The 26,220-nt window shown below is 52.4% G+C and overlaps 1 protein-coding gene across 1 annotated transcript in view; it reads left to right on the top strand.

The window, feature by feature from the left end:
- Disp3 (dispatched RND transporter family member 3) overlaps nt 1–23,111 on the top strand; it is a 32,848-nt gene extending 9,737 nt beyond the window's left edge. The window contains exons 3-20 of the mRNA XM_028757992.1: nt 2,451–2,587; nt 3,354–3,488; nt 3,961–4,121; nt 5,156–5,295; nt 5,754–5,902; nt 6,083–6,244; nt 7,153–7,314; nt 8,913–9,026; nt 9,734–9,870; nt 11,246–11,430; nt 12,961–13,091; nt 13,181–13,353; nt 14,128–14,254; nt 14,695–14,840; nt 19,968–20,127; nt 20,776–20,889; nt 21,406–21,572; nt 22,749–23,111. Coding sequence (XP_028613825.1) covers nt 2,451–2,587; nt 3,354–3,488; nt 3,961–4,121; nt 5,156–5,295; nt 5,754–5,902; nt 6,083–6,244; nt 7,153–7,314; nt 8,913–9,026; nt 9,734–9,870; nt 11,246–11,430; nt 12,961–13,091; nt 13,181–13,353; nt 14,128–14,254; nt 14,695–14,840; nt 19,968–20,127; nt 20,776–20,889; nt 21,406–21,572; nt 22,749–23,111 — 2,863 coding nt within the window. The remainder of the gene's footprint in view (nt 1–2,450; nt 2,588–3,353; nt 3,489–3,960; nt 4,122–5,155; nt 5,296–5,753; nt 5,903–6,082; nt 6,245–7,152; nt 7,315–8,912; nt 9,027–9,733; nt 9,871–11,245; nt 11,431–12,960; nt 13,092–13,180; nt 13,354–14,127; nt 14,255–14,694; nt 14,841–19,967; nt 20,128–20,775; nt 20,890–21,405; nt 21,573–22,748) is intronic.
- Nucleotides 23,112–26,220: the final 3,109 nt, after the last annotated feature.

The following is a 26,220-nucleotide window of genomic DNA, read 5'->3' on the forward strand; positions in this document are numbered from 1 at the left end:
TCAAGATGGTACCATACCATCCTGTATATCTTCAAGATGGTACCATATCACCCTGCCATATCCTTCTGCGCTTCCGGTGGTCTCCACACTTCTATGGTCCACAATCTATTTGCTATGAACCCCACACCATTGTGTTATTTTTAAGTAGAGTTTTCTTTTGTAGAAATAAATAAAAATGTTGCATGTCTTACTCGTGACATTTCCATTTACAGTGCATCTTATTCCTCAGTGTCTCCTGCACGCTGTCATCTTCCTTCTGCCAGAGGGGCCCCCTTAGCATCTTCAGTACTGTCTGTGTACCAGAGGTAATTTCAGGCTTGTACATCTGACAGAGTTTTGATTTTTGCCTTTGCTTTTGAAATGTTTGTCTGGGTGTAGCATTCTAGGTCGGGCTTCCTCTGAGTGTCTGGGGATAGGGCTCTGCCATTTTCCGACGCTGAGAACCGTGTCCTTGTTCATTTCTTTGTCCCGTGGTCTGTGACGTCTTTCCTCCTCTGGCAGTTTTTCTCCTGGTGGGAGTGTCTGAGCAGTTCATCTGCAGAATCCACTGCAGTCCCTTCAGTTGTTTGGCCTTTGGGTCAACAGGTTCACAGTCGAGTTTGAGGAATTTTCCAGCTGCTAGAGAATCTACTAACCCATCTGAGAGTCTGTCCTGGGAATCTTATTTTCTTGGTAGCCATAACTCTTAGTGGCCATTAAGGCGCCAGCCCTGGAAACCACAGAGTCGGCTTTATTTCCTATCTCACGGTATCGCCGTCCTCTGCTCGCTGTCCAGAGTCCTGTGTCATGTGCATTCTTGTATCTTAAAGGATTTGTTTTTTATATTTATTTGTTTTGATGTTATATGCATGAATGTTTTACCTCTATGCACGTATGGTGTCCACGTGAGTGTTTGTTGGGTCCCCTGTAACTGGGGCTGTGGATAGTTGTGAGCTACTATGTGGGTGCTGGGACTCGAACCCAGGTCCTCTATAAGAACATGAGTGCTCGTAACTACTCAGTCATCTTCCCAGCCCCATTTTCTAATATTTAGTGGTTGCAGCAGTAAGGCAGTCCTGATATGAAGCTGTTTTCCCACCATTGCCAGAAATGTCACTCTTGCTTGTATTTTAAAGCAGTTTGGGTGCCAGAGGGATGGCTTAGTGGTTAGTAGCATGTAGTGCTCTTCCAGAGGACTCAGGTTCAGGTCTCAGCACCCACGTCAGGTGACTCACAAACATCTGTAACTCCAGATGGAGGGCACCTGATGTCTTCCTTGAGCCTCTATAGGCATCCATACATACATGGCTCACACGTCAATAAAATAAAAATAAATAGCTTGGGATGGCTGGACGTGACCTTTAATCCCAGACAGATCTGGGGCAGAGGCAGACAGACTTCTGTGAATTCAAGTCTAGCCTGGTGTGTATACATAGCATGCACTCACATACACACACAGAGACACACACAGAGCACAGAACAAAAGTCTAGTCTGAGGTACACAGAATATTCTAGACAGCCAGGGATACATAATAAGACCCTGTCTCACAAATAAATAAATAAATATATATATATATGCTTGTGTATGTATACACATATATACACATATATACATATATGATTGTGTATACATACACACACACACATATATATATTACAGAGTAAGAGTGTGAGGTTAGGAAGATTGCCAGTGATTAAAGTCTTTATTACTTGAGTGTGAGGACCAGAACTGGGGTCCACAGAACCCACATAAACACCGTATCAGTGTGGCGGCCCACCTGTCATTGTAAAGCTTGTGGAGTGGAGATGGGGCCTCAGAGTGAGCTGGTTAGCCAAACTAGCTGTGTCTGAGAACTCTGGGTTCAGTTGCAAACTCTGCTTCAGTGATTGAGCTGGAATGCAATCAAGGGAGACGCCCTATGTCAACATTGTGCTTCCACACCCACACAAATGCAAGTGCAAGTGCACACACATGTGCACAGACACACATATGAACAGCTATGCACATACCTCATACACACACACAGGGAAAAAAACATCGTGATCAACCTGGCTGGGGTTCTTGAGGAAAATGACTCGTCTTGAGCAAGCACTGAATAGTGACGTGAAACAGGGTTACCTGGAGTCGGTTTGATTGACTGTAGGCCACTGTGGACAGTTGAGAACCGGGAGATGATAGAGGGGCTGATTGTCGTTGATTATCGTCTGTGTAGAATGGTAGTTCTCAACCTCAGCTACAGGTTGAATCACCTGGGAGATCTGGAGAAAAAAAAAAAAAAAACTTGATTCGGCTCCACCCAAGAAATTATGATTTAATTTGCCTGGCATCAGGCCTAGATATCAGGACTTTCGGAAGCTCAAGTGATTTTGATGAACAGCCAAGGTAAAGAGCCACTGATGGCTCAAGTGTCCACAGCCATCTTTACTCTCCTTCCTGTCTTTCTCCTTTCTTCACGGCCTCCCTCCTGCAGCAAAGTCCAGGTCCTCTATGGGGGGACAGACCTCTTCGACTACGAGGTACGCCGGACCTTCAATAACGACATGCTTCTCGCCTTCATTAGCAGCAGCTGCATCGCTGCCCTTGTCTACATCCTAACCTCCTGCTCAGGTACGGCATCTCCGAAGGCTCGCATGAGCCGGTGCCTTCCCTCCCTGCGGCGCACACCGGCCTGTTCAAGGATGCCTGGATAGCCTGAAATCCAGCTCCTTAGAGCTGGGCCAAATGGTGCTCAGACACCGTGGTAACTTTGTGTCCGGTCGTCTGGGATATTTTTAGACTGTTGTGGATCGTTCAAGAGCCTACTTTGTAACCATAACAGCCGCCCTTTTGCCCGTAGCTCACCTCCCAGTCACCTCCTCACCTTGCACTAGCTTCTTCTGATTGCTGCTTTTATGCAGGCGGCACGTGCTCTTGCCCAAGTGAACAGAGATAGAAAACTGCGCAAGACATGCAATCGTCCATGCAGCAAATGTTAATCGAGTGCTAAATAAATGCTCGATGTTCTGACTCACCAGAATCCGGTAGGGAACCAGTCATAGGTCCCGCACCACGAGACCTCTGGTCCCCTCAGGCGACACACAGTATAAAACACTCACGATTCTCTCCCTGTATGCGAGGTTAGTGGGACTTGGAAGAACTTCCATAGGCATCCTGACCTCAAATGATTTCGTCTGCCACACAGGCCTCCTTTCCAGCCCCTTCTCTGGGAACGAAAGGCTTCAAATTCTGCATTGTTTCTACGCATGCCCAGGAGCAGACAGGGTGGTGCAGGGAGCTCAAGATGAGGGGCTGAGGCCAGGGTCACTGTAGAGGGTATGCTCTGTGTTCTGCGAGCACCCTCCCCATGGTCCCTTGTGCTCCTTGCCCTGCCCAGTGTTCCTGTCCTTCTTTGGGATTGCGAGCATCGGTCTCAGCTGCCTGGTGGCGCTCTTTCTCTACCATGTGGTCTTTGGCATCCAGTACTTGGGCATCCTCAATGGAGTGGCCGCCTTTGTGATTGTGGGCATCGGTGAGTTGTCTCCCAGCCACGGCAGGGGATTCCCACTTGAGAACTCTGTCCCTTCCCCCCAACAAGGCATTCTGGGTGATGACGAAGAAAAGTAAGTTTTGCAAGAGGGGTGGGTGGGGCCAGGAAGCTTGATGGATGGGGCTTGAACTCAGCGTGGTCACGGAGGCTGGTAGGTGGGACTTGAGATTTTGTGAGTGGGTCTTGGAGACAGTAAGTGGAGCCAAGGTGCATGCTGGGTGATGTTTGGCCACAGTGGGTGAGGCTTGGAGAGACTGGGTGAGGCCACGATGTTTGGTGGGTGGGGCTTGGAGATGCTGGGTGTAAACCAAGAGTCTGGTGAGTGGGGCTTGACCTCAGGATAGAGCCAGTCAGATGGCCTCATTAAGCCAGCGATGAGCCACCCGGCACCTGACCTCAGGGTCACAGAAGTGGGACCTGAGCTGAACTGGCCCCTGGCCTGTCCTTCCTCCAGGCGTGGACGATGTCTTTGTATTCATCAACACATACCGCCAGGCCACCCACCTGGAGGACCCCCAACTGCGGATGATCCACACCATCCAGACGGCAGGCAAGGCCACCTTCTTCACCTCGCTGACCACTGCCGCCGCCTACGCCGCCAATGTCTTCTCCCAGGTGCGAAGCCCGCCCGAGGTCCTTGTCTCGGCTTCCCATCCGCCCACGCGTGGTTGGCCCCTGATCCCAGCATCTTCATCTTAAGGTCCTTGCTGTGACTCTGCAGTGCGTTTGTGACTAACCACATGTGGGGGGGTTACAGCAGTCCAGTTAGTGAACGTGCGCTCTGACTGCCCTGGGGCACCACCATTTCCGAACCTCTTTACCGTCCGATCTGAACAGCCCAAGATAAAAGTGTCACCATCTCTGTCTTCCTAGCACAGAAACTGGGGCCCGGAAAGGTAAAGGGACTCTATCATGATCACACAGCTGGTAAACGGTGAGCCCAGCAGCCTCCTCACTCCAGGCCTGAGCTTCTTCACACCTCTTCATGCCCTGTTTTAACCTCTTGTACAGTCCATCTGTCTGTCTTCCTCTCTCCCTCCTTCTGCCTCTCTTACCTCTCTCTCCACCCCTCCCCTTCTCTCCCACTCCCACTTCTGTATTCCTGAGTGGGGCTCTGTGTGCCTAGGACCACATCTTAGAGAGATTTTGTAACCTGGCCACATAACTCATACAGACCTTTCTGGGCCTCAGTTTCCTCAAGGGATTATTCTGGGTCTGAGATGAGCAGATAGTGAAGTGATTTCACAAACTTCAGGTCTGCCTGCTGGTTGGGGAGGGTTTTCTCCAAATGCCACAGCCCTGGGCAGGTCTCTGTGAGATTTCTGGGTCTCCCTACTTCCCCCTCTTGGGTACCGTTCTTTCCTTCCTCTGGTTTTGTGTGATGTGTCTTCGATAATGGCCACTACCAGCTGCTTACTCTGGCCATTCCCAGATGACTGGAGATAGACCAGAGCCTCTGCCCTCAGGTGGAGCAAGCGCTTCCTCAGCTGCTGTGTCCAGCACAGCTTCTGGGATCCCTTAGGTCCAGTGCTGTTGTCCTGTAAACTGTTCCTACTTCAGTCCGGAGAGAGCCAGCTGTCTGGTTTGTCTCTGGACACAGAGACACCCAAGGCTCACTGTGCCCTGTCCTCACTGTCTCTTGGCTACAGATCCCGGCTGTGCACGACTTTGGCTTGTTTATGTCTCTCATTGTGACCTGCTGCTGGCTGGCTGTACTGTTCACCATGCCCGCCGCCCTGGGCCTCTGGAGCCTCTACATGGCACCTCTGGAGAGCTCCTGCCAGAGCAGGTGGGCGGCCTTCACCCTTCACTTCCTGAGTAGCCACAACACCCAGCCCTCTCTCTCTCTAAGCCCTCTAGGGTTCTCGTGTGCCTGGTTCTAGGCTAGGCGGGGAACAGGGAAGCCCTTGTCCAGCAGCAGTGTGTAGTCGCATGTGAACAGGAGGTGGGCTTACTTATACACAGCGTTAAAACCACCATTGTCTTACTGTGCATTTTATGCAGGACCCTAACCTAGGGCATCCTAGGGCAGCCATCTCACCTCCTGTGACCCCTTGTGTCCCCAGAGAAGGAGTTGCAGCTGAGGGTAGATGACTCCAGAAGAAACTCAGCCTTGGCTCTCGTAGTCAGTGGTGCCTCTCCTGCGAGTCAGGAGCAGCCGCCGTCTGGGCTCGTACCGTTTCCTTGTCCCCCTCCTCTCCGGGTGCTCTGACTCCTAGCCTCATGCCTGTCCACTGCCCTCCGTAGCTGCCACCAGAAGTGCGGACGCAAGAGCTCCTTGCATTTTCCTGGGGACCTGTTCACGGCTCCCGAACGAGCTGGGGGTGTCCCTGCTCAGGGCCCCCTCCCCTACCTGGATGATGACATCCCCTTGCTGAGTGTCGAGGATGAGCCAGGTGAGAGCTGGCTGGCCTGGGTGGGGTTGGCCTCCAGAGGGAGGTCCAAAGAAAGGCTGGCCCCACAGGACCCAGGCACCAAGGTGGGGACCCTCGCCTAGCACGTGGGCTTTGCCTGTGCAGGTATGGGCGGGGCAGGCTGTGGCTCAGACTTTGACTGGCTGCCATTTTGCCTGGCAGTGTCTCTAGAGCTGGGAGATGTATCACTGGTCTCTGTGCACTGTGAGGGTCTGCAGCCCACCCCTGACAGGAGCAGCAGGGGCCAGCTCCTCGCCCAGCTGCAGGACCTGCTGCACCGCTGGGTCTTATGGGCAGCTGTCAAGAGCCGCTGGGTGATCGTAGGTGAGTGTGCCCCAATCCCTTCCTGAAGGCAGACATACCCACATACTCCATACCCGACAAGCAACAAGCACGGGAGTGGAGTAGCTCTCAGAAGTCTGAGCACAGCCTCTTCTCTGCCTCTTCCTTTTCATGGGTAGGCTGCTCCTGAGCCTCCTCAGCCTCTGCCTGCAAGCGGCCGTGTGCCAGTCGAGAGAGTAGAGATTTCATGCTTGGATCTGGACTAGACTGGCAGGCTGAGTTTGAACCCTAGTTCTACCCTCTGCCCTTGGCTGTGCTAGCCAGTCCAACACTTGAGTTCTTGTTCTATAAATGAGGGTGGTACCACTGCCTGGGGCCAGGGCATAGCTCAGCACATACCAGGCCTGGGTCTGTCTCCCTAGCACCAAAAACAAATAAGGGTCTAGGAAGACAGCTGTAAGGAGTTTGGTCTGGTGTGGGGCCTGCCAAGGGCTCGTCATAATCAGAACTACTGCAGTCAAACAGAAGTGCCTGCTCTTCAGGGACGGCCAGATACTCTGAGACACTAGCTAGCCCGTGTGGAGGAGCATCAGCTTGTAGCTTACAACCAGGCGCCAGCAACTCCACAAACACAGTCGCCATCCCTGCCTCTGGTGGGGCTATCTCCCTCCTCTCCCCCTCCTTCTTACCCTGCTCTCCTCCTCTCCCCCCTCCTCCAGCTCCTCCCTCTCTTCCTCCAGCTCCTCCCCTGCTCTCCTCCTCTTCCTCCTCCTCCTGCTCCTCCCCTTCCTCCTCTCCCTGCTCTCCTCTTCTCCCTCCTCTCCCTCCTCCTCCTGCTCCTCCCGCTCCTCCCCCCCCCCCGCCCCTCTTCACACTGACGATTCTGCCAGGGTGGGGTGCCAGCCTCGGATCCCTCACAGGGCCTCCTCTCACACAGCACTTCCCCACAGGGCTTTTTGCCTCCATCCTTATCCTGTCCCTGGTGTTCGCCAGCCGGCTCCGCCCCGCCAGCCGGGCCCCGCTGCTCTTCCGGCCGGACACCAACATTCAGGTGCTGCTGGACCTCAAGTACAACCTGAGCGCCGAGGGGATATCCTGCATCACCTGCTCAGGTGAGGATCCCCGCCGGCTGAGCCCTCCCCCTGTGGCGGCTGAGCCCACTGTTGGCCTGAGAGATTGCAGAGGTGCATTGAGCGGAGGATGGGACATCCTGGGCTCAGGGGCTCCAGGCTACAGAGTCAGGGACTCACTGTTAAAGTAGCAGATGGGAACCTTTGTGGAGGAAGGATTCGGTGCTCTGTGGGCATGTATACCCTGGAAGGCTGCCCATAGGAGGTGTCTAAGCAGATACTTTTAAAAAATGAGAGTCATCAAACGAATAGAGCTTGGAAGGGAAAGAGTTGGTTAGACCCAAAGGAAAGGGAGAAGGTCAGTCAGACCAGGCTACAAGGAAGGAGGGTTCTAGGCTAACGGCTGTGGCAGTGATGGGGAAGGGGAGAGCCAAGGCTGAGGGGAGGGTTGCAGAGACTACTCTGTTGACGGAAGGATTTGGGGTTGGTGGACCAGATGGGGATGGGCAGGAGGCTGGCGCCATCTCTACAAGAGTCATGGAGGAGCTATGGAACCACAGTGTTGAGAGTGATTTAATACCTGAAGGATGCTGACAGGGCCGGTGTCGAGAGGAGCAAAAGGGGAGGGGGAGTGGCTTTCAAGGTGTCAGATCTAAGCCCTCAGCGCAGGGAGAGTGGGGGCGGAGCCAGGGGCAGGGAGAGTGGGGGCAGAGCGAGGGGCAGGGAGAGTGGGGTCAGAGCGAGGGTGGACAAGGGTCAAAGCACTCTGCTCCGGTGGGTAGAAGGGAAAAGAGACAAGGCTTAACTGAACTGAACGCCTGCAGCCCGGGAGAGGAGCTCCGCCGCCGCCACTGCCCGTAATTACCTTCGCTTAATCAGGGCCTTGTTCCCATTAACCCAGCCTTCCCTGGGTCAGGGCAGGAGCTGACTGCACGATAAAGGACTGGAGCTCTGACGGCTACCCAGAGCCTTGCGTCTCATAGACAGCCCAGCTCAGCCTGCAGGTCTCCACTGGGGCTCTCCCAGTTCACAACACGTACTCCCGGGGACTCCCTGCCTGTCCCCTGCCACCTCCGCTTCCCAGCAGGACAGACACCAGAGTAGCCACCTGTAGGAGAGCCACCTCACCCCTGTACCTGTAATGCACTCTGAACCCCCATTTCAGGGAGACCTTTGGTGTGGCAGCAAAGAGGGCGGCCTCTCCTGGACGCCCCTCACTTCCTGGTCCCTGAAGTCCCTGGTTCTCAAAACCACAGGTTTGTCCTCTGCCGATAACCAGGTCTGTCCTCTGTTGATAACCTCTCGGGATAGCTATGAGGACTGCTGTTTTAAAGATGTTTCTCTCAGTTAGACAAACACTTCACCTGTAGCCGCTACAAGGCAGCCATTGTCCAACCTTACCCTCACCCGATAGAACTGGGAAAGCCAGACACAGAGGGCACATGGGGACCTATGTCCCCCTCCAGATGGAGACATAAACATTCGGTGTGTTCCTTGGTTTTGCTGAGCCTCCTTCAAACCACTGATGTCCACTCCCTCCAGCCTCTGGTCCTGCATAGATTCTGGCCAATCCTCCTAGCTTACCAGGCGTGGCCAGAAACCTACCAATGTCCCTGACTCAGTGGGGCGCTGGGGGGCAGGTCTGTTCCAGGAGAAGCCCCACAGCCTGCAGAACAATGTCAGGACATCCCTGGAGAAGAAGAAGCGGGGTTCCGGGGTTTCCTGGGCCAGCCGGCCTGAGACCACTGCACAGGGTGAGTGGGGCAGGGTCCGCTAATGCACCCAGGTGCTCTCGTGTCTGACTCTACATGGAGAGCCTGTACTCCCATGGGAACAAGAATCTGTGCCCTTGGGTCAGCTAAGGGGTAGCATGTGTATACTTCAGAACCCTCGTATCACCTCAGCCACCCACCCTGACTAGAACTCCAGGCTTCTACCTACCACAGCCTCCATGACCCTGGTCACCATCCTGAGAGTCAGTATGGGGGTGCCCTGAGCCTTGGCTCTCCTCTCCTGGGGTCTCCGTTAGAAAGGGAGGTAACCCCAGTGGACATTTACATTTGTCCCTGTCACCCCACGGTATCGTCACCATGTCATTAACAGACCAAGCCCCACCTTTCATGCTATCCCATTGATGGCAACACTACCCTACCCCATTCCTGGTCTCTTCACCATCATGGGTGTGACTCCATCTGTGACTGCTACCACCTCCCACCGTCTGACACTAACTACCCCACCCTGTCATTGTCACCTGCCACCATCACTGCCACCGTCCCACCCATGACCGGTCACCTCCCACCATCCTATCCTTTCTAGTACAGTGGGACAGCATCAACACCTGAGGGTGAGCCTAAGACCAGTGCTCAGCTCCTCAGCCGACAGCGCTAAGGTGGGCTCCTGTCGCATCCTGAGGCTGTTACGGTCACTATCCTCTCCTCTTCCGTCCCTTGCTTATCCTCAGAGTCCATGAGCACCGTATACATCTCCAAAGTGAAGAGCAAAGGCCACCCAGCTGTCTACAGGCTATCCCTCAATGCCAGCCTACCAGCGCCCTGGCAAGCTGTGTCCCCTGGAGATGGAGAGGTGCCATCCTTCCAGGTGAGCCCAGGCTGTCATGAAGTTATGTACTGAGGAGGGGCCGTTGGTACCATACTGGTGAATATTGGTCATGTAGGCAGGGAGCAGGGCCCTTAAGGGTGAAGCTGTTCTGGGCACATGAGGGCCTGCTGTAGCCGTCAGCTGTGCAGCAGGGTCTGCAGACAGAGCTGGGTTTGAATCCCAGCTCTGCCTGTGTAACCTGGATGTTGTTGGGCAGGTGATTCAGTCTCTCTGAGCCTCGGTTTCCTGATCTTTGCAATGGGAATATAAGACATTGTTGGTTGTTCAGGGAACAAGAGCTCTGTACCACCTGACAGTGGAAGGCAGTAATGGTCCACCATGACAGTCCACAGTTCATCCTATAACAAAGAGATTACCCAGAAGATAGCCTCCCATGGACACACCCAGATTCAGTGTCCCCTCAACAGGATCATTCCTGTTCTTTTAACCCTTCCCACCATCTAGATGACTGCACAGAGGAACCTACTTGGTCAGATTTGTCCTCCCCACCACAAATGCCACCCCTCCCTCCACAGCCCTACCTGGCGTCTCCTCTCGGGATGCCCTTCTCCCTGCCACGTCTCTCACCTGAAGGTCCTGTCTGACTGAATCTGGCCCAGCCAGAATCTGACACCATCCCCACTGCGAACTCCACAAGGGCAAGGCCTTGCCCATCCTGCCTAATCTAAGGCTGATCTAAGGCTCAGTCCTTAGATCCAGGCACAGAGCCTGTCCCAAGAAGACACGTAGTATCCTAGTTTTTCCTCTTGCTATGATAAAAATAAAAATACCCCTGATGAAAAGCAACTTAGGGGAGAAAGATATTTACTTCAGCTTATAATTAATTCTAGGTCACAGTTCATCATTGTGGGGAAACCAAGGCAGGAACTTCAGACAGCTAGTCCTATCACACCCACAGGAAAGAACAGGGAGAGATAAATGCATCTGTGCTCGCTTGCTTGTGTTTAGCTCTATTTCTCCATTGTTAGTTCAGGACCCTCTGAATAGGGAATGGTACCGCCCACCGTGGGCTGGGTCTTCCCACATCAGTTAACTTGAGACATCTTCCAAAGGCATGCCCACAGGCCAACCCAATGTAGACAGTCCTTCATTTAAAGTCTCAGATGACTTTTGGTTGTGTCAAGTTAACAGTGAAGGCTAGCCCATTAGAAAAGAAATGAGGTTCAGAGAGAAAGGGGGTGAAGGGAGAGAGGAAAAGTTGCCCACTTTCAAGTTCAAATGTAAGCCTCTGAGCTCTGGGGACCAGGACAGGGTGGGACATAGGTCAGGGAGGGAGGGGACAGACCTTGAGGCTGGGCAGGCCGAGGCAGCCTCCCCGAGTCACGTGTCTTGTCTCTGTCAACCCACTGCTTAGGTGTATAGAGCGCCTTTTGGTGACTTCACCAAGAAGCTGACCGCTTGTATGTCTACAGTAGGGCTGCTCCAGGCGGCGAGCCCCTCCCGCAAGTGGATGGTGACGGCCTTGGCCTGCGATGCCAGGAGGGGCTGGAAGTTTGACTTCAGCTTTTACGTGGCCACCAAGGAGCAACAGCACACTCGGTAAGAGCCGTGCAGACGTGACTCCCAGACCACCATGACTTCGCTTCACCTCTCTCTGTCTTGGAGTGGGGACACCGGCAAAGATGACTGGCCCACAACCCCCACTGTAGTTTGCCACTTTTCCTGTCAGCTCTGCAGGGTCGCTATGGCCATCTGGATCTACCTCATGGCCTTGGCAGCCATCCTCTGTACCCAGAACGTTCTCCTCATGTCCTGGAGCCTTATGCCTCTGGGTTCAAGTTTCTAGCCTAATGCTACCTCCCACGGGAGGCTGTCCCCATACAAAGTCCATGACCCATCCTGTATCACCCCGTTCAGACTCTCCATGCAGCACCTGTTGCTGTTTCTGCTCCCGGTTGCCACTGCAGTCATGTGGGTCTGACATGTGACCACTCCAGCCTCAGTGCTGTGTCCCTCAGAGCACACTGAGGGATCATTCAGGCTGTACTTCAGGTGGTGTTTGTCATGTGACAGGCTCTCAGTAGGTCTCTGCTGGCTGGTTGATTGTGTGCCCCTTTTCTACATCGTTGGGGGGTGGCATAGGTTATATCTATTATAGTTTCTACTTTATTCTCAGGCTCTACCTACCCCCTGGCATGCAGGAAGTGACTCGTTCTTGCTGAATGAAAGTTCCATTCTCCACCTCTCGGGGTCCCAAGTCCCCAGGGCAGTCTTGTTCCAGGCTTTACAGCCTCATGTTATGAACATAGCCTTATTTATCAGGAAGGCTGCCTTGGCCCAAGTATCCAGCCATTCGTTTTACAAATGTGACCCAATGTGACTATGTGTCAGCATGCTAGGGTCGGGATGGGGTAACGAGCACCTCCCCGGGAGACAGGCAGCTACCAGGTGGCAGCATCTTCCTGGCAGACCAGGAGTCACACTCAGGACAGGAACAGCTCAGCTCCCACTTCAGGAGAGCATCTCAATGCCAGGTCTGTACTGCGTGTGCTACCTGGAGACCATGGTCTGACAAGGAACTGATTTCCGGGAATTCAGCTCCCTGACCCCAACCGGTTGATTCCACTTGGAGTAGAGGGGTGAAGAGAGAAGGAGCAGGCAGTGAGGTGGCTCTAGCTGGGTCCTTTCCACCTAAGCACCTCTATCTCAGGGTAGACTGTCTGCTCTGGAGCCCAGGGCCAGGCTTTGTTGGATATGTACAGCATGGCCTGGGGCCTGGCAATTTCCTGGATGAACAGTCTAGAAGAACTAGAAGCCAGAAGCAAATTCAAGGCACCTTGAGTTCAGTGGGTCAATGGGTCAATAGGTCAATAGGTCAATAGACTGGATGGGAGACACTAAGGCTTGCCTTAAGTTCTTCGGAGCTCTGGGGAACAGTTTTAAAAGTGGACACTTGTGTTTCCCCTCCCCCCTTATGTCAGGGTGAGAGACTGAGAGCCAGAGGGAAGAGCCTTGATCAGGGTCAGGTTGGTGTTGGCAGAGGCAGAACTAAAACAAGCCCCCAGACCCCAGCCCTCAGCACCCTCTGCCCTTATGCTGGGAGAGAGCTCACCCTCCCTGCCTCCACAGGAAGCTGTACTTCGCACAGTCTCACAAGCCCCCGTTCCACGGGCGCCTGTGTGTGACGCCGCCTGGGTGCTTGCTCAGCTCCAGCCCTGATGGGCCCACCAAAGGCTTCTTCTATGTGCCTAGTGACAAAGGTACTTAGGGGGCATCCCTGGGGAGGGCTCGAGGGGAGCCTCCGAAGCCTGGGCCCACCCTCAGTGTTGGTTCTGACCCCCTCCTGCAGTGCCCAAGGCCCACATCTCTGCCACCTTTGGCTTCAACCCTTGTGTGAACACGGGCTGTGGGAAGCCTGCCGTGCGGCCGCTGGTGGATACGGGAGCCATGGTCTTCGTGGTGTTTGGCATCATCGGTATCAACCGCACCCAGCAGATGGACAACCACGTTATCGGGGACCCGGTACGGCCACTCTGGGCAGATGTGGAAGGTGACAGCTATAGCAGAAACTTGAGGCCAGGCCTGGCAGTCCGGTCCCTCACATACACTCTTGACTCCTACACAGCTCCTCCAGCCCTCACAGGAACTGCACTCTGAGGGAGCATTGCCCTCCTGGAGGAGGCAGACTGACTGAGGAATATGAGTACATTTAGGGACCCACACTAGCTGCCTCATCTTCATTGGAGGCTAGAACAGATGAGAGGAATCCTGTCCTCCTCTGGGGTGAGGCCTGTCCTCCTATGGGGTGGGCTCTGTATGTTGACATCACTGACCGTGTGTGACTGAGAAGCCTGACAGGTGTACTTACAGGGTCACTAGAGGTCGTACTTGGGTTGGGCACAGGCATGGCAGGTACCGCCTGTCAAGGAACAAAAGAAGATGAAGCTTGTCTTTCCAGTCAGAGGGATACTGTTCACATTCAGAGCAGAGGTGGGAGCCCGCGGAGGAGACAGGCAGGCATGCAAGATAGAGCTGGCCGGAAGCAAGGGAGAAAAGCATTAAGTCCAGCTGAGAGGAAGAAAAGAGGTGGGGGCAGGGGGTGAGCTATTACTGGAGCAGAGGTGCCAAAGGCGCTGAGCAAAGGGAGTCACGGGTATCCACATGAGGGTGTGGCGTGGTGGTAACACAGGACAAGGGAGCTGCTGCAGGGTCTGTCGCCCACCGTGGGGGAAGGGGAGCCTGGGACTGAGTCCACAACTCACTGAGCGCCCGGGCCGGTGTGTCTCCTTGGGAAAGGGCAGCGTCATCTACGACAGCAGCTTTGACCTCTTCAAAGAGATCGGGCACCTGTGTCGCCTCTGCAAGGCCATCGCGGGCAACTCAGAGCTGGTGAAGCCGGGTGGGGCCCAGTGCTTGCCGTCAGGTATGTGCGGTCGTGGACGCGGACCATGTGAGGTCACGGCCCACTTGATAGCGCTAGGTAATATGTGCCTTGTGTTTGGGTGTCTGTACTGGAGTGTGCCCGTGTGGCACTCACGGCCCTGTGCAAACATTTGCCGAATGTGCACCGGCTTGCAAGAGAATGCTGAGGGGTTGGGGTGGAGTGGAGGGTGTATGCTAGTAAAATGTATAGGTATGCCTCTGGGGGGCGCTCTTCCAGACTGGAGGGCAAGTGGCTGGTCCAAAGGCTACTTGACTGCAGTGATCCAAAACGTCACTTGCCACCTCAGTGGCAGGTTGACACCTGCCGGGCATTTGCAAACACGTTAGAATCGTGAGAGGCAGGTGACGGTGTACACCCAGGCGTCATGTACGGGATTGACCGCTTTTCCTGCCGCAACCTCCTCCTGCTTCTCCCTACAGGGTACAGCATCTCTTCCTTCCTTCAGATGTTGCACCCCGAGTGCAAGGAGCTGCCCGAGCCCAACCTGCTGCCAGGGCAGCTATCCCATGGGGCAGTGGGTGTCAAAGAGGGTCGTGTGCAGTGGATCTCCATGGCCTTTGAGTCGGTGAGCCTAGGGGCCCTGTGTAGGGTGCTTATCTTGAAGACGTGTCCCCGTCCATTCCTGTCCCTCAGCCCAGACCAGAGAGAGATACCCAGGCTTTGGCCTAGGTCATAGCTAGCAGTCGACAGTGTCAGGCACCAGCCCACCCGACTGCATATCTTCATCTTTCCTAACACCTGTAGGGATAAAGGAGGGGCAGGAGACTCTCCACTGTCACCTTCATGTTCCTGTCTCTGCCATGGGAGATACGGAAATGTGTACACAAGCATACACACACTTATACACGCACTTATATCCCCTGACCTGGCCTCTCTGAGATCTGGCACTTTAGGCTCTCAGACATAATAAGATGTTCTGTTGCCTCCATGTGGAAACCAGGGGTCCAGCCTTTACCTGATCTTGATGTGATTTACTGATGTCGTGGATCAGATCCCCAGTTCCCTCTGACCTCTACAAAGCAGGATTTAAAAGCCTTTCCCTAGCTGGGTAGTGGTGGTGCACACCTTTCATCCCAGCACTCAGGAGGTAGAGGCAGGAAGATCTCCGGGTTCAAGGCCAACCTGGACTACAGAGGGAGTTCCAGTACAGTCAGGGCTACACAGAAAAACCCTATCTTAAAACAACAAAACAAGCAAACAAAACTGCTGGAGAGATGGCTCAGCAATGAAGAGCACTAGCTGGTCTTTCAGAGGTCCTGAGTTCAATTCCCAGCACCCACAATCATCTATAACCATAGTCTCATGGGATCAGATGACCTCTTCTGCTGTACAGATAGACGATATACCTGTAGATAAGGCATCCGTGTACATAAAATAAATAAATCTCTTTAAAAGTGTTTTTTTTTAAAGCCTTCTCCTGCCCAATCTGTTTGTTATAGAGACACATGGAAATAACACACTTTGCTGGAAGTGGCAGAAATAGACACCAGGTGACAAGTTTAGGGGAGTGCCTGTTCTCAGGACCCCGATACAGTCTCCCATGGTCTGTGTTTCTTGTAGTACGTACCAAGAAGCCTCTGAGCCAGGTCAGGTGGACTAGAGACCCCTAACCCAGTGAAGACAATCCCAGTTCTGCTGAGTCAAAGTTGCCTTTTTTATTTTTGATAAAACAGTCTATAAAACGTTGTAGTATCTATATCAGTTGGCTTTTCGTTGCTGATACAAAAAAAAAGGAAGGAAAGAAAGAAGGAAGAAAAGATTTATTGCAGCTCACAGTTTCAAAGGGTTCAGTCCATCGTGGAGAGGAGAATGTAACAGAGAGTGGAGACCATGTCTCCATGGCTGGGAGACAATGTGAAGTCTTTCTCCCTCACTCAATACTTTCTAGAAACCTACAAGTTTTCCTTGCTCTCTCCTGGGTGTTTCTAAATACGATGCCATTAGCAATACAGATAATGTATTACAAGTCTACCCCTTGTCAACTTAACACCTTAATGCATCACTTTAAGCCATAATCGTTTGCCCCTGGCACCCTCAGAGGCTCACGTCCCTCTCACGGTGAAACATGGATGCTTAACCATTCTGGCGTTTTCCAAAAGTCTTGACTTCAGAGTCTCCTCAGAGACTCAAGGGAAGCTCTTAGGGGCGAGCCCCTGTAAAAATCAAAACGACAACTACAAGCTCCACGGCCTATACCTCTTTGCATCCTGCATTCATGCAAACCAGCACCCCACTGATGATACCAAGGTCCAACATCAACCCTTGGACTACAGCTTCAGTAGCCTCCAGTGCCCAGGTAGCTGAACTTAGGAAAACACTTCCCTGGGTGGCCCTGTGTTTGTCAAGGAAAAGTCTTTGAAGTGAGTGATCATTTTCATGCACTGGAGTCTACAGTGAGTGGAGTCTGATTCCTGAGATGGGCTTAAAGCTTTTCCTACTGTCCCAGCTCAGAGTGCTTAATGGTGCTAATTTACATAACAACCCTATGGCTTTCAGCTAGCTTCCTTTGTGAACAGACTGCATAGTTTTCAAATCTTTCTGTCATGTTTTTGTTTGGTTGATCCTCATTTTTACTGTAAATCCAGCTAAATGTGAGTACCGTTAAGTATGCCACAGCTGCACTGTTATGCTGGCTTGAAACTTCCTCGGCCAAAATAATTAATCTGTCACCTTTAAATGCCTCCTCTCACAATGTTTTGAGACTGTCTTAATGTCATTTCCAGTTGCTGTGTGTCCTACTCAGAGTTTTGTATATCTGCAATGAAACAGCAAGACCAGAAAGCAAGTTAGGGAAGAAAGAATTTATTTGGCTCACAATGTCACATCACTGCTCATAACTGAAGGAAGTCAGAGCAGAACTCAAAGCCGGCAGGAACCTGGAAGCGGGAGCTGATATAGGAACAATGGAGGGGTGCTGCTTCCTGGCTTGCTCAGCCAGCTTTCTTATAGAAGTCAGAACCACCATCTCAGAGATGGCACCACCCACAATGGGCTGGACCCTCCCCCATTGATCACTAATTAAGAAAATACCCTCACATGACTCTAGCCTGTATCAAGTTAACATAAAACTGTCCTGCACACTGTTATACAATACTCTTGACAAAAGCAGCTCAAGAGAGAAAGGCTTTACTTTAGCTCACAATTCCAGGTTATAGCCCATCACAATGACGAGAGCTTGAGACATCTGGTCAACCTGCACTTGTAGTCAGGAAGCAGAGAGCAATGAACACATGCATGCTTTTCCTTAGCTTTCCACTCCTTAAAATTTATTATTATTGTTGATATTGCTGTTGTTATTTATTTTTTAATTTTTTTATCTATTTTGTGCATATGGTGTTTTCCCAGCATGTATGTCTGTACACCACAAGTATTCAGTGCCCACAGGGATCAGTAAAGGGTATTAGATGACCTGGAACTGTAGTAACAGATGGTTGCGGACCACTATGTGGGTGCTGGGAGTCAAACGCTGCTCCTTTGCAAGAGCAGCTGGTCCTGTTAACTGCCCAGCCATCTCTCCATCTCAGCTCTACACTTATACAGTTCCAACTTCTCTGCTGAGATACTGGTACCACCGTCAGTGAGTAGGTCTTATGTCAACTAATGTACTCCAGATAACCCTCCCACAGATATGCCCCAGGCCCATGTGAGGTAGGCACCCCTTCGCTGAGAGCTTCTTATCAGGTGATTGCTGATTATTTTAAGTTGACAATTTAAATCATCCATTACAGGGATATAGACAAGATGTATACAATGTTTTGTCGTTGTTATTTTGCCAGAATATAACACGAATGGACTGTAGTCTAATTCTAGTCTAATGGATTAGTCTATTATTCTCAATTAGACCCTAGTCTAATTCTCTAGTTCTTTGCTCCCAACTGGAACATCAAGTACACAGTCTTTATCATCCACATTCCTGTCCGAGTTCTGATCTTCCAAAATGGTTACAGTTACAAAACTACTGTTCCAGGGCATCTGATACCCTCTTCTGGTCCCTGTGGGCACTGAATACTTGTGGTGTACAGACATACATGCTGGGAAAACACCATATGCACAAAATAGATAGATAAATAAATAAATAATTAAACAACAGCAACAACAACAATAATAATACATTTTAAGGAGTGGAAAGCTAAGGAAAAGCATGCATGCGTTCATTGCTGTCTGCTTCTAGAGAGCTTCTAGAGTTCTTCTAGCCCACGGCTCCAAGCTCTCCCAAATTCCTCCTATAACCTCTAGGGACCTCGGAGCTGCATGTTCAGACTTAGTTACAGGAACAACCCCACTCCTGGTACTACTTTTCTGTATCGTTGGTATTTAATTACTGTGACCTAAATGATTGACTGGGAGTAGGGAGGAAGAGGTTAGCCCACCACGGCTGAGACAGTGTGGTGGAAGAGTGCCTTCTGCCATGGTGGGCCAGGAAGCAGAGAAAGAATGTTTGCATTCTAATAGCACGGTCCTTTTAACATTTTATTCAATGTAGGACCGCAGCCTGTGGGATGGTGCCGCTCACATCCAAAATGGGTCTTTTCCTCTCAATTACTCTGACTCCCCGAAAATGCCCTCAGAATACCCAGAGACATGTCTCAACAAATCCTCATCGAGTCTAAATCCAGTCAAGCTGACAACTGAGAATGGCCACCCCACATTTTAGCCATTTTTGTGACATTAAAAAAAAAATCATAGCCAACTGGGCATGGTGGCAAACACCTTTAATCCCAGCACTTGGAAAGCAGAGGCAAGTAGATTTCCATGAGTTCAAGACCAGCCTAGTCTGTATAGAGAATTCCTAACCAGCCAGGGTCTTGTAGTGAAACCCTGTCTCAAAGAAAGAAAAGTACATTGTCACTGTGGAGACCATCCGTCTGCAAAATATCAGTCACCAAGTTCCTCCTGCTGGAGGGATCCCAGCCCTTAGCAATCCCATGTTATTTTGTGCATGTGCTTAACTACACTAAATGCATCTCTCAAATGTAATCAAACAGATTTGTCCTTTCCCTGGGCATCAAGTCCTTCAAGGTCATCTATACTGTAGTGTGCGGTGGAACTACCTTCCTTTTCTCAGGCTGGTGCCATAGTCAACTTGAAGTTAGAAATGTTCTTGATCATCTCAACCATCCACCACGGCATCCCCTGCCAAACTGACCCTCAAAGTGCTTGCACACACACACATACACACATACACACACACACACACACACACACACACACACACACACACACCTGTGCATAGACATGCTGAGGCTGTTTCATAGGAATAACCAAACTGAGTCAGTGAAGCAACAGAGAAGAAAGTCCTAAATCCCTTTTAGGGCTATGCACTGTGGCCTGTGGTCTTGGCTGGCCAAGACCCTGTGTGCTTGCATCCTCCAGAGGCAGGCATCTGATCAGATAATGCTGATATCTGTGAGGAAGTTTGGGTGAGGGAGGTACTTAAGAGCCCAGAGAAGGCCCATCTTGAACAAAAGGGAAGCATCCCAGAGGAGATGGACCCTTGCTAGTCTTAGAGTCATGTCGAAGGGCTTCCTGAATAGGCAGAGAGTAGCCCATGGGAGCATGGAGTATTCTAAGGGAGTTACATTGAGAGAGCTCCACATCCTCACAGGGCACCCTCCACTGGTGGCCACAGAGTAGCTGTCCTTAGGAGATGTGGAGCAAACCTACTAGACTCACCAGCCTGTGTCCCCTGCAGACCACGTACAAGGGCAAGTCCTCCTTCCAGACCTACTCGGACTACTTGCGTTGGGAGAGCTTCCTCCGGCAGCAGCTGCAGACCTTCCCCGAGGGCTCAGCCCTGCGTCGAGGCTTCCAGACCTGTGAGCACTGGAAGCAAATCTTCATGGAGATCATAGGTGGGTGTGAGCATACCCCCTCCACCAGGCCAGGTGGTGGGCAGCCACACAGAGGCAGCTACCCACATCGAGAGGACAGTGTGGTCTGTCTGTGCAGCTCTTCTGTTACCCCGAGTCCTGGGTCAGAACCCCAGTGAATTGCCATGCAGTGACCATTGACAAGAGGCCGGATTGTGGGTTCTCTCCTGCTGGTTGCATCTGTCCATGTGTGATCTTGAATTTGGCCACTCGGGACAGTAAGATGGCTCTGTTGATAAATGCACTTGCTGTGCAAGCCTGGTGGCCTGAGTCAATCCCTCAATCCCATGATGGAAGAAAATAACTGGCTGCACAAAGTCCTCTGACCGCTACACATGTGCTCTGGCGCATGGGCACATGCAAGCACACATACGATAATAATTTTTAAAAAGTATGTCATGGCCCTTCCTGGGCCACCGCTCTCTGGGGGCCATGTTTAACTCCTTGGACTCCAAATAAAATTCACCTGTATGCAGTCCACACTGCAGCAGGGAGGCCACGCACCTCGGGGTGGCCAAGCTGCCATGACTGCCCCTTCCTACAACCCTGGTAGCCTCTGTATTGAGGAAAGGGGGAGGTGCAGTCTCCTCACCCTGAAGCCCCCCATCCCCCTTCTCTCCTACCTTGCAGGGGTACAGAGTGCCCTGTACGGCCTGGTCCTCTCCTTGCTCATCTGTGTGGCCGCAGTGGCCGTGTTCACCACCCACGTCCTCCTTCTGCTGCCTGTGCTCCTGAGTATCCTAGGTATGTGTGCCCTGGGTGACGGTGCACCAGGGATGAGATCGGCCAGGGCACATGGCAGGAGACAGCAGGCTGGGTGCGGGTGTGTGGTTGATGGAACAGTGGGCCAGGCTGGTGGGGGTGGGACCAGGTCTTCTGTTCTTCAAGGCAACAAATTTCTATGAGCCTCTGGCCATCCAGTCTTAGCAAAGGCCTCGTTGCAATCCTCACCCCTACAAAAATACCCTCAGCTTGACTTTGGGTGACAGTGACACACAGAAACTACCTGTCTGTGTTCCCTGAGTGGAGCCAGGTATCTGTCTGTGGCATCATTTAGGTGAGTGGCATGGTGCCGTGCCTGCCTCCTCCTTCCTCCCTCCTCCCTCCTCCCTCCCCCTTCCTCCCTCCTCCCTCCCCTTCTCTATGCCACTGAGCACCAGCATACCTCTTGACTCCAGAAGTCTCCATTCCCCCTGGGACCCTCTAGGACCACATGGGCGGGAAAAGGTCTAGGCTATACCCTTGCTGTCCCTCTTACAGGCATCGTCTGCCTCGTGGTGACTATCATGTATTGGAGTGGTTGGGAGATGGGTGCCGTGGAAGCCATCTCCCTGTCCATCCTGGTGGGCTCCTCTGTGGACTACTGTGTCCATCTGGTAGAAGGCTACCTGCTGGCTGGGGAGAACCTACCCCCACAGCAGGCTGAGGTAAGCTGCCCTGTGTATGCCTGACCTCTGCCTCAGCTCCTACCTTGGGGCAATGGGAGGGCCTATAAGGACAGATGGATATCCCATACTGACCACCCAGGCAAGCCTTGTCCTAGGAGCTGTTTCCAAGACTGCAGTGTCTCACTCCTCAGCCCTAGGCACACGAGGTGTCTTTCCAGTCATGAGACCACTGCCAGAGCTTGCTGTGGAGCTAAGGAGGGGGTTAGGGGCAGATTTACTCTAGTTGAATATATTGCCATGATAAAGTACCCCCAAAAAATGCAGTTCAGATGAAAACTTATAGTTCCACTTTGTAGACCATCATTATGGACAGATCAGGGCAAAAGCTTCAGACATCTAACCACATATTTCTTCACTCTAGAGCAGAAAGAAATTGAATGCATGCTGTCTTGTTCACTCACTCATTCGCTTGCTTGTACTCAGTTTGACTAATCCGCTGCCACACAGTTCACAATCCCTTGCCTAGGGAATGGAACCACCCACGGTAGGCTGTGTTTTCCCACATCCATTAACCATCTCCCCACAACCCAACCCATTGTGGACAATCCCTCACTGAGATTCTCTCAGGTGAGTCTAGGTTGTATCAAGGTAACAACTAAAGCTAACTGTACACAGTTTCCAGGTTTTTTTTTTTCTTGGTTTGATGAGAAGACTGATAAAAAAAATAAGACTGACTAAAATGAAGTCATCTACACTTTTAATCAGTTTTTGGTTAGAAGGATAGAATAACTCCAGTCACGGCTCCCATTTTTGAGGACCCACTATGCATACTCTCCTGTCCTACAGCCTATCAGCCTGATGATATGGGAGCCCCTCAGGCAGAGCCAGCCTGGGGCAGCAGTATACACTGCCATGCCCCACAGTCAAGCCCCAGGCCTGCTGTCATGGTGCTCAGTCCCAACGCGCTCTCTCTCTCTCTCTCTCTCTCTCTCTCTCTCTCTCTCTCTCTCTCTCTCTCCCTTCCTCCCTCCCTCCCTCCCCCTCTCTCTTCTTCCCCTCTCCTGACCTCCTGATTTTCCTTTCCCCTTTCCCCTTTCCTTCCTCTTTCCTTCTCTCTCTCTCTCTCTCTCTCTCTCTCTCTCTCTCTCTCTCTCTTTCTCTCTCTCTCTCTCTCTCCCTTCCCCCCTCTCTCCCCACCCCTCTCTCTCATCTCAGGATGCCAGCTCTCAGCGCCAGTGGAGGACGCTGGAGGCCGTCCGCCATGTGGGCGTGGCCATCGTGTCCAGTGCACTCACCACTGTCATCGCCACCGTCCCACTCTTCTTCTGTATCATCGCCCCGTTCGCCAAGTTCGGGAAGATCGTGGCACTCAACACGGGCGTGTCCATCCTCTACACACTCACCGTCAGCACTGCCCTGCTGGGCATCATGGCCCCCGGTTCCTTCACCCGCACCAGGACTTCCTTCCTCAAGGCCCTGGGTGCCGTGCTGCTGGCAGGAGCCCTAGGTCTGGGTGCCTGTCTTGTGCTCCTGCGCAGTGGCTACAAGATACCCCTGCCCAGCGGGGCCACGCTATAGCCCCGTGCTTGTGTCCTGTCATGCACCTTGCCCTGCAGCAGGGGATGAGGGGATCTGAGACCCAGGGGCTCTCTGTTTTCTGGCCCAGTTCTAACTGACTCCACTCACAGGCTTCGTGGAACTGGGACCTAGAGCTGAGGGCTACAACACCTTCAGCACAGCTCAGACTGGAAGTAAAGTCAGACACCCCCATACTTTTTGGGCCCCCTCACTGAAGTCTACCTGACCCTGGAAGACACTAGCCCTCCTCCTGTACCTGGTCACCACAAAGCAGGTGGATTCCTACCAGGGTCTCCATTCACACTGCTTCAGTGTTCGTGACCTGCTTGGGTGGGCGTTTCAGGACCAGCCACTCTGCGGATGTGGAAACTAAGACACCAGGAGGCAGGGACTGCCCTGTGCCTGGATCAGGGCAGAGCCAGAGTTGCCTCTGTAGCACAGGCCTCCCCAGGCTTTTGTAGGAAGAGCACAGCAGATCCAGGACAGGGGGCCCACCCACCCCCGCAGCTCTATGCAGCCAGTGCTTGGTGACCCTCTTGTGGTCCAGGCCAGCAGAGACAGAAGCACTTCTTGGGATCATGCATGTCCTAGCCCCAGCCCCAGCCTCTGGGGCACGTCAAAATCTCTCCCTGAAGTTGTGGCTCAACTATCCCTACAGATCCAAACTTGGGCACCCCCACTGACTGAGAGTGGATGACTGGTGTGTGGCGGGGTGTACACTCATGGGGGGAGCTGGCTGTGCCTGCCACCTGCTCGTGGCAGACAGTCCCTATTAAAGAAAGACGGATCTGCAGACTCTGCTATTTACAGAAACATTTTCAGCCTCACTGGCTCCATCATGTTCTTAAATTTGAAATAACTTAAGTGTTCACATGCAGCCCGACACAGAGGGTGGCACTGGACCTGTGTAGAAAGTGTCCAGTACGGAGTTGGGAGCACTTGGGCTCAGTGTGAGGCCAGGGCCTCCCAGTGGGAAGTGGGTGGGGCTCAGGAGATGTTTGTGCCTTTATGGAGCCCAATTGGCCCCACTGTTGGGCATTTTTGAAAGCTTGGCATTGTGACAGCCACTAGACTTCTTCCTGGGCACAGACATGCCTTTTGGGTCTTATAAAGCTAGACATAGGTTGAACAGGATAGTTCAGGGATCAGGACAGATCCCTGAGGGTGAGGAAGGAATCTGGGGATGTCTACACACCAGCTCACCTGATCAACAGTAGGTGTGAAAGGGAAAGCTGGGTACAAGACAGAGACCACTGTGTCCTTGCCTAGTCATGCCTGCTGTGGCGTGATGCCCAGTGTTTGTTGAGGGAATATCAAACCTTTAGACCTACGAAACACAGTGAAGAAATGAAGCGATCAGGCGGGTACTGCCTGGCATGTAACACAACAGACGCTCTTCTTGGAGTTGGTATTCATTTCCTGAGGCACCATGATAGCACCACAGATGTCTGCAGCAGAAGACCCTCAGCTCTGACAGCAGGGCTGTTCCCTCTGAGAATCCAAAGTGGGGATCTGGTCCAGGCCTGCTGGCTGCTGGGCATCTGCTGGTCTCCTTGTGTCTGTCATTTCATGTCCGCATTCCTCTAAGAGGGACATCTGTCATGCTGGCCCAACCCTAATGACTTCATCTTTACCTGGTTAGCTGTAGGGACCTCCCCCCCCCAATAAGCTCCTGTCCATGGGGACTAGGCATTAGGACTGCAGCATACCTGAGGGACAGGGTCATCACACACACAGGAGTCAGCTCAGTTTGAGATAGGGTTTCTCTGTGTAGCCTTGGCTGTCCTGGAACCCGCTCTGCAGAGCAGGCTGATCCGGGGCGCCGCCTCGCCGAAAAGGAGAACGCCACGCTAAGGATTCTTCTGACAGCAGTTTTATTGTTACAGCTCTTTTAGTGTTACAGCTCTCTTAGGTGGTAGTGAGGCGAGGGACCCCAAGCCCCAAAAGCTTATGGCTTATATAGAGCTTTAGGAGACGTGCCACACACTCATTGGCTCTTATGATGTCGCCAAATTAGCATACTGGTTTTCGCGCCTTGCGCAGGCGCACATTCAAGCAAGGCTCGCAAGAAGAACCAGGAAGCAGGAAACCGGCGCCATCTTCCGATGGCGGACGCAGCTCCTAACAGGCTGACCTCAAACTCGAGATCCATCTGCCTCTGTGCTGGGATTAAAGGCGTGCATCTCCATGCCAGGCACGAATCAGCTCTTTTTTTTTTTTTTCTAATAATCAGGTGTAGATACATACAAGGGGGCCAAAGCCTGAGCTATGGTTTTTCCTGGACCCTGAGCCCGACCTGAAGCCCAGGTATGTCCTAAAAGACATCCTCAACCACTAGGATGACCCTTCACAAAGGCAGACAGTGTTACTATGGAGTTGGAGGCTGTAGTCAGACCAAAGGGTCTATGCTGGAACTCCTGAAGCAAATTCTTGGATCTGCCTAACACATTCTTCACTTGGTAACACTGGAGCCCTGGGAGGCTTTCCACCGAGGGAAAGGTCTAAGGAAGCAGGCTGTCTCTGACCCAGGGCCTCAGGATCCTCTTGTGTAGCAGCCATATATACAGGGTCCATGAAACTGACCACCACGTGGAGTGTTGAGAAGTTAGGAGAGTTGGGGAGGGGCCTGGCAGATTGGCAGCGTATCTCAGGATTGGCGTCTACAAGATCTTCCCAATAACTCAGTTTAATGTAGAGCTGTATCATTTGCATGCCGTCCACGTGACGCTTGTCGACTCTGGGAGATCTCTGCCTGGCCTATTTTCTTTTAAGGGCACCCCTCTACCCCAGACCTCTACCTTTGCAGAGAGCTGTGGGGATGCAGGAGGGGCAAGGATGGACGAGATGAACTCAGACTCACTAGCTTCTGCGTGACTCTGTGACCTGTGGGACTCCCGTTTACAGATGATGAGTCTGGTCATCACGGCAAGTGCATGGTCACGCTGGCCTCTGGCCATGCTGACTGTCTCCTACAAGGATGGCATCCTTAACACCCTGCCTTCCTTCCTGGAGGCCCTGTGTGGTAACTGATAGACTTGGTTCTCGCCTGGGCCTTCCCAGGGCAGGAAGAGGCCTGGGAAAAAGGAGGTGGCGACAGCTTGGGTGCCCT

This window comes from Grammomys surdaster, unplaced genomic scaffold, assembly GCF_004785775.1.
Source record: "Grammomys surdaster isolate TR1022 unplaced genomic scaffold, NIH_TR_1.0 126185, whole genome shotgun sequence".
Taxonomy (NCBI): Eukaryota; Metazoa; Chordata; class Mammalia; order Rodentia; family Muridae; genus Grammomys; species Grammomys surdaster.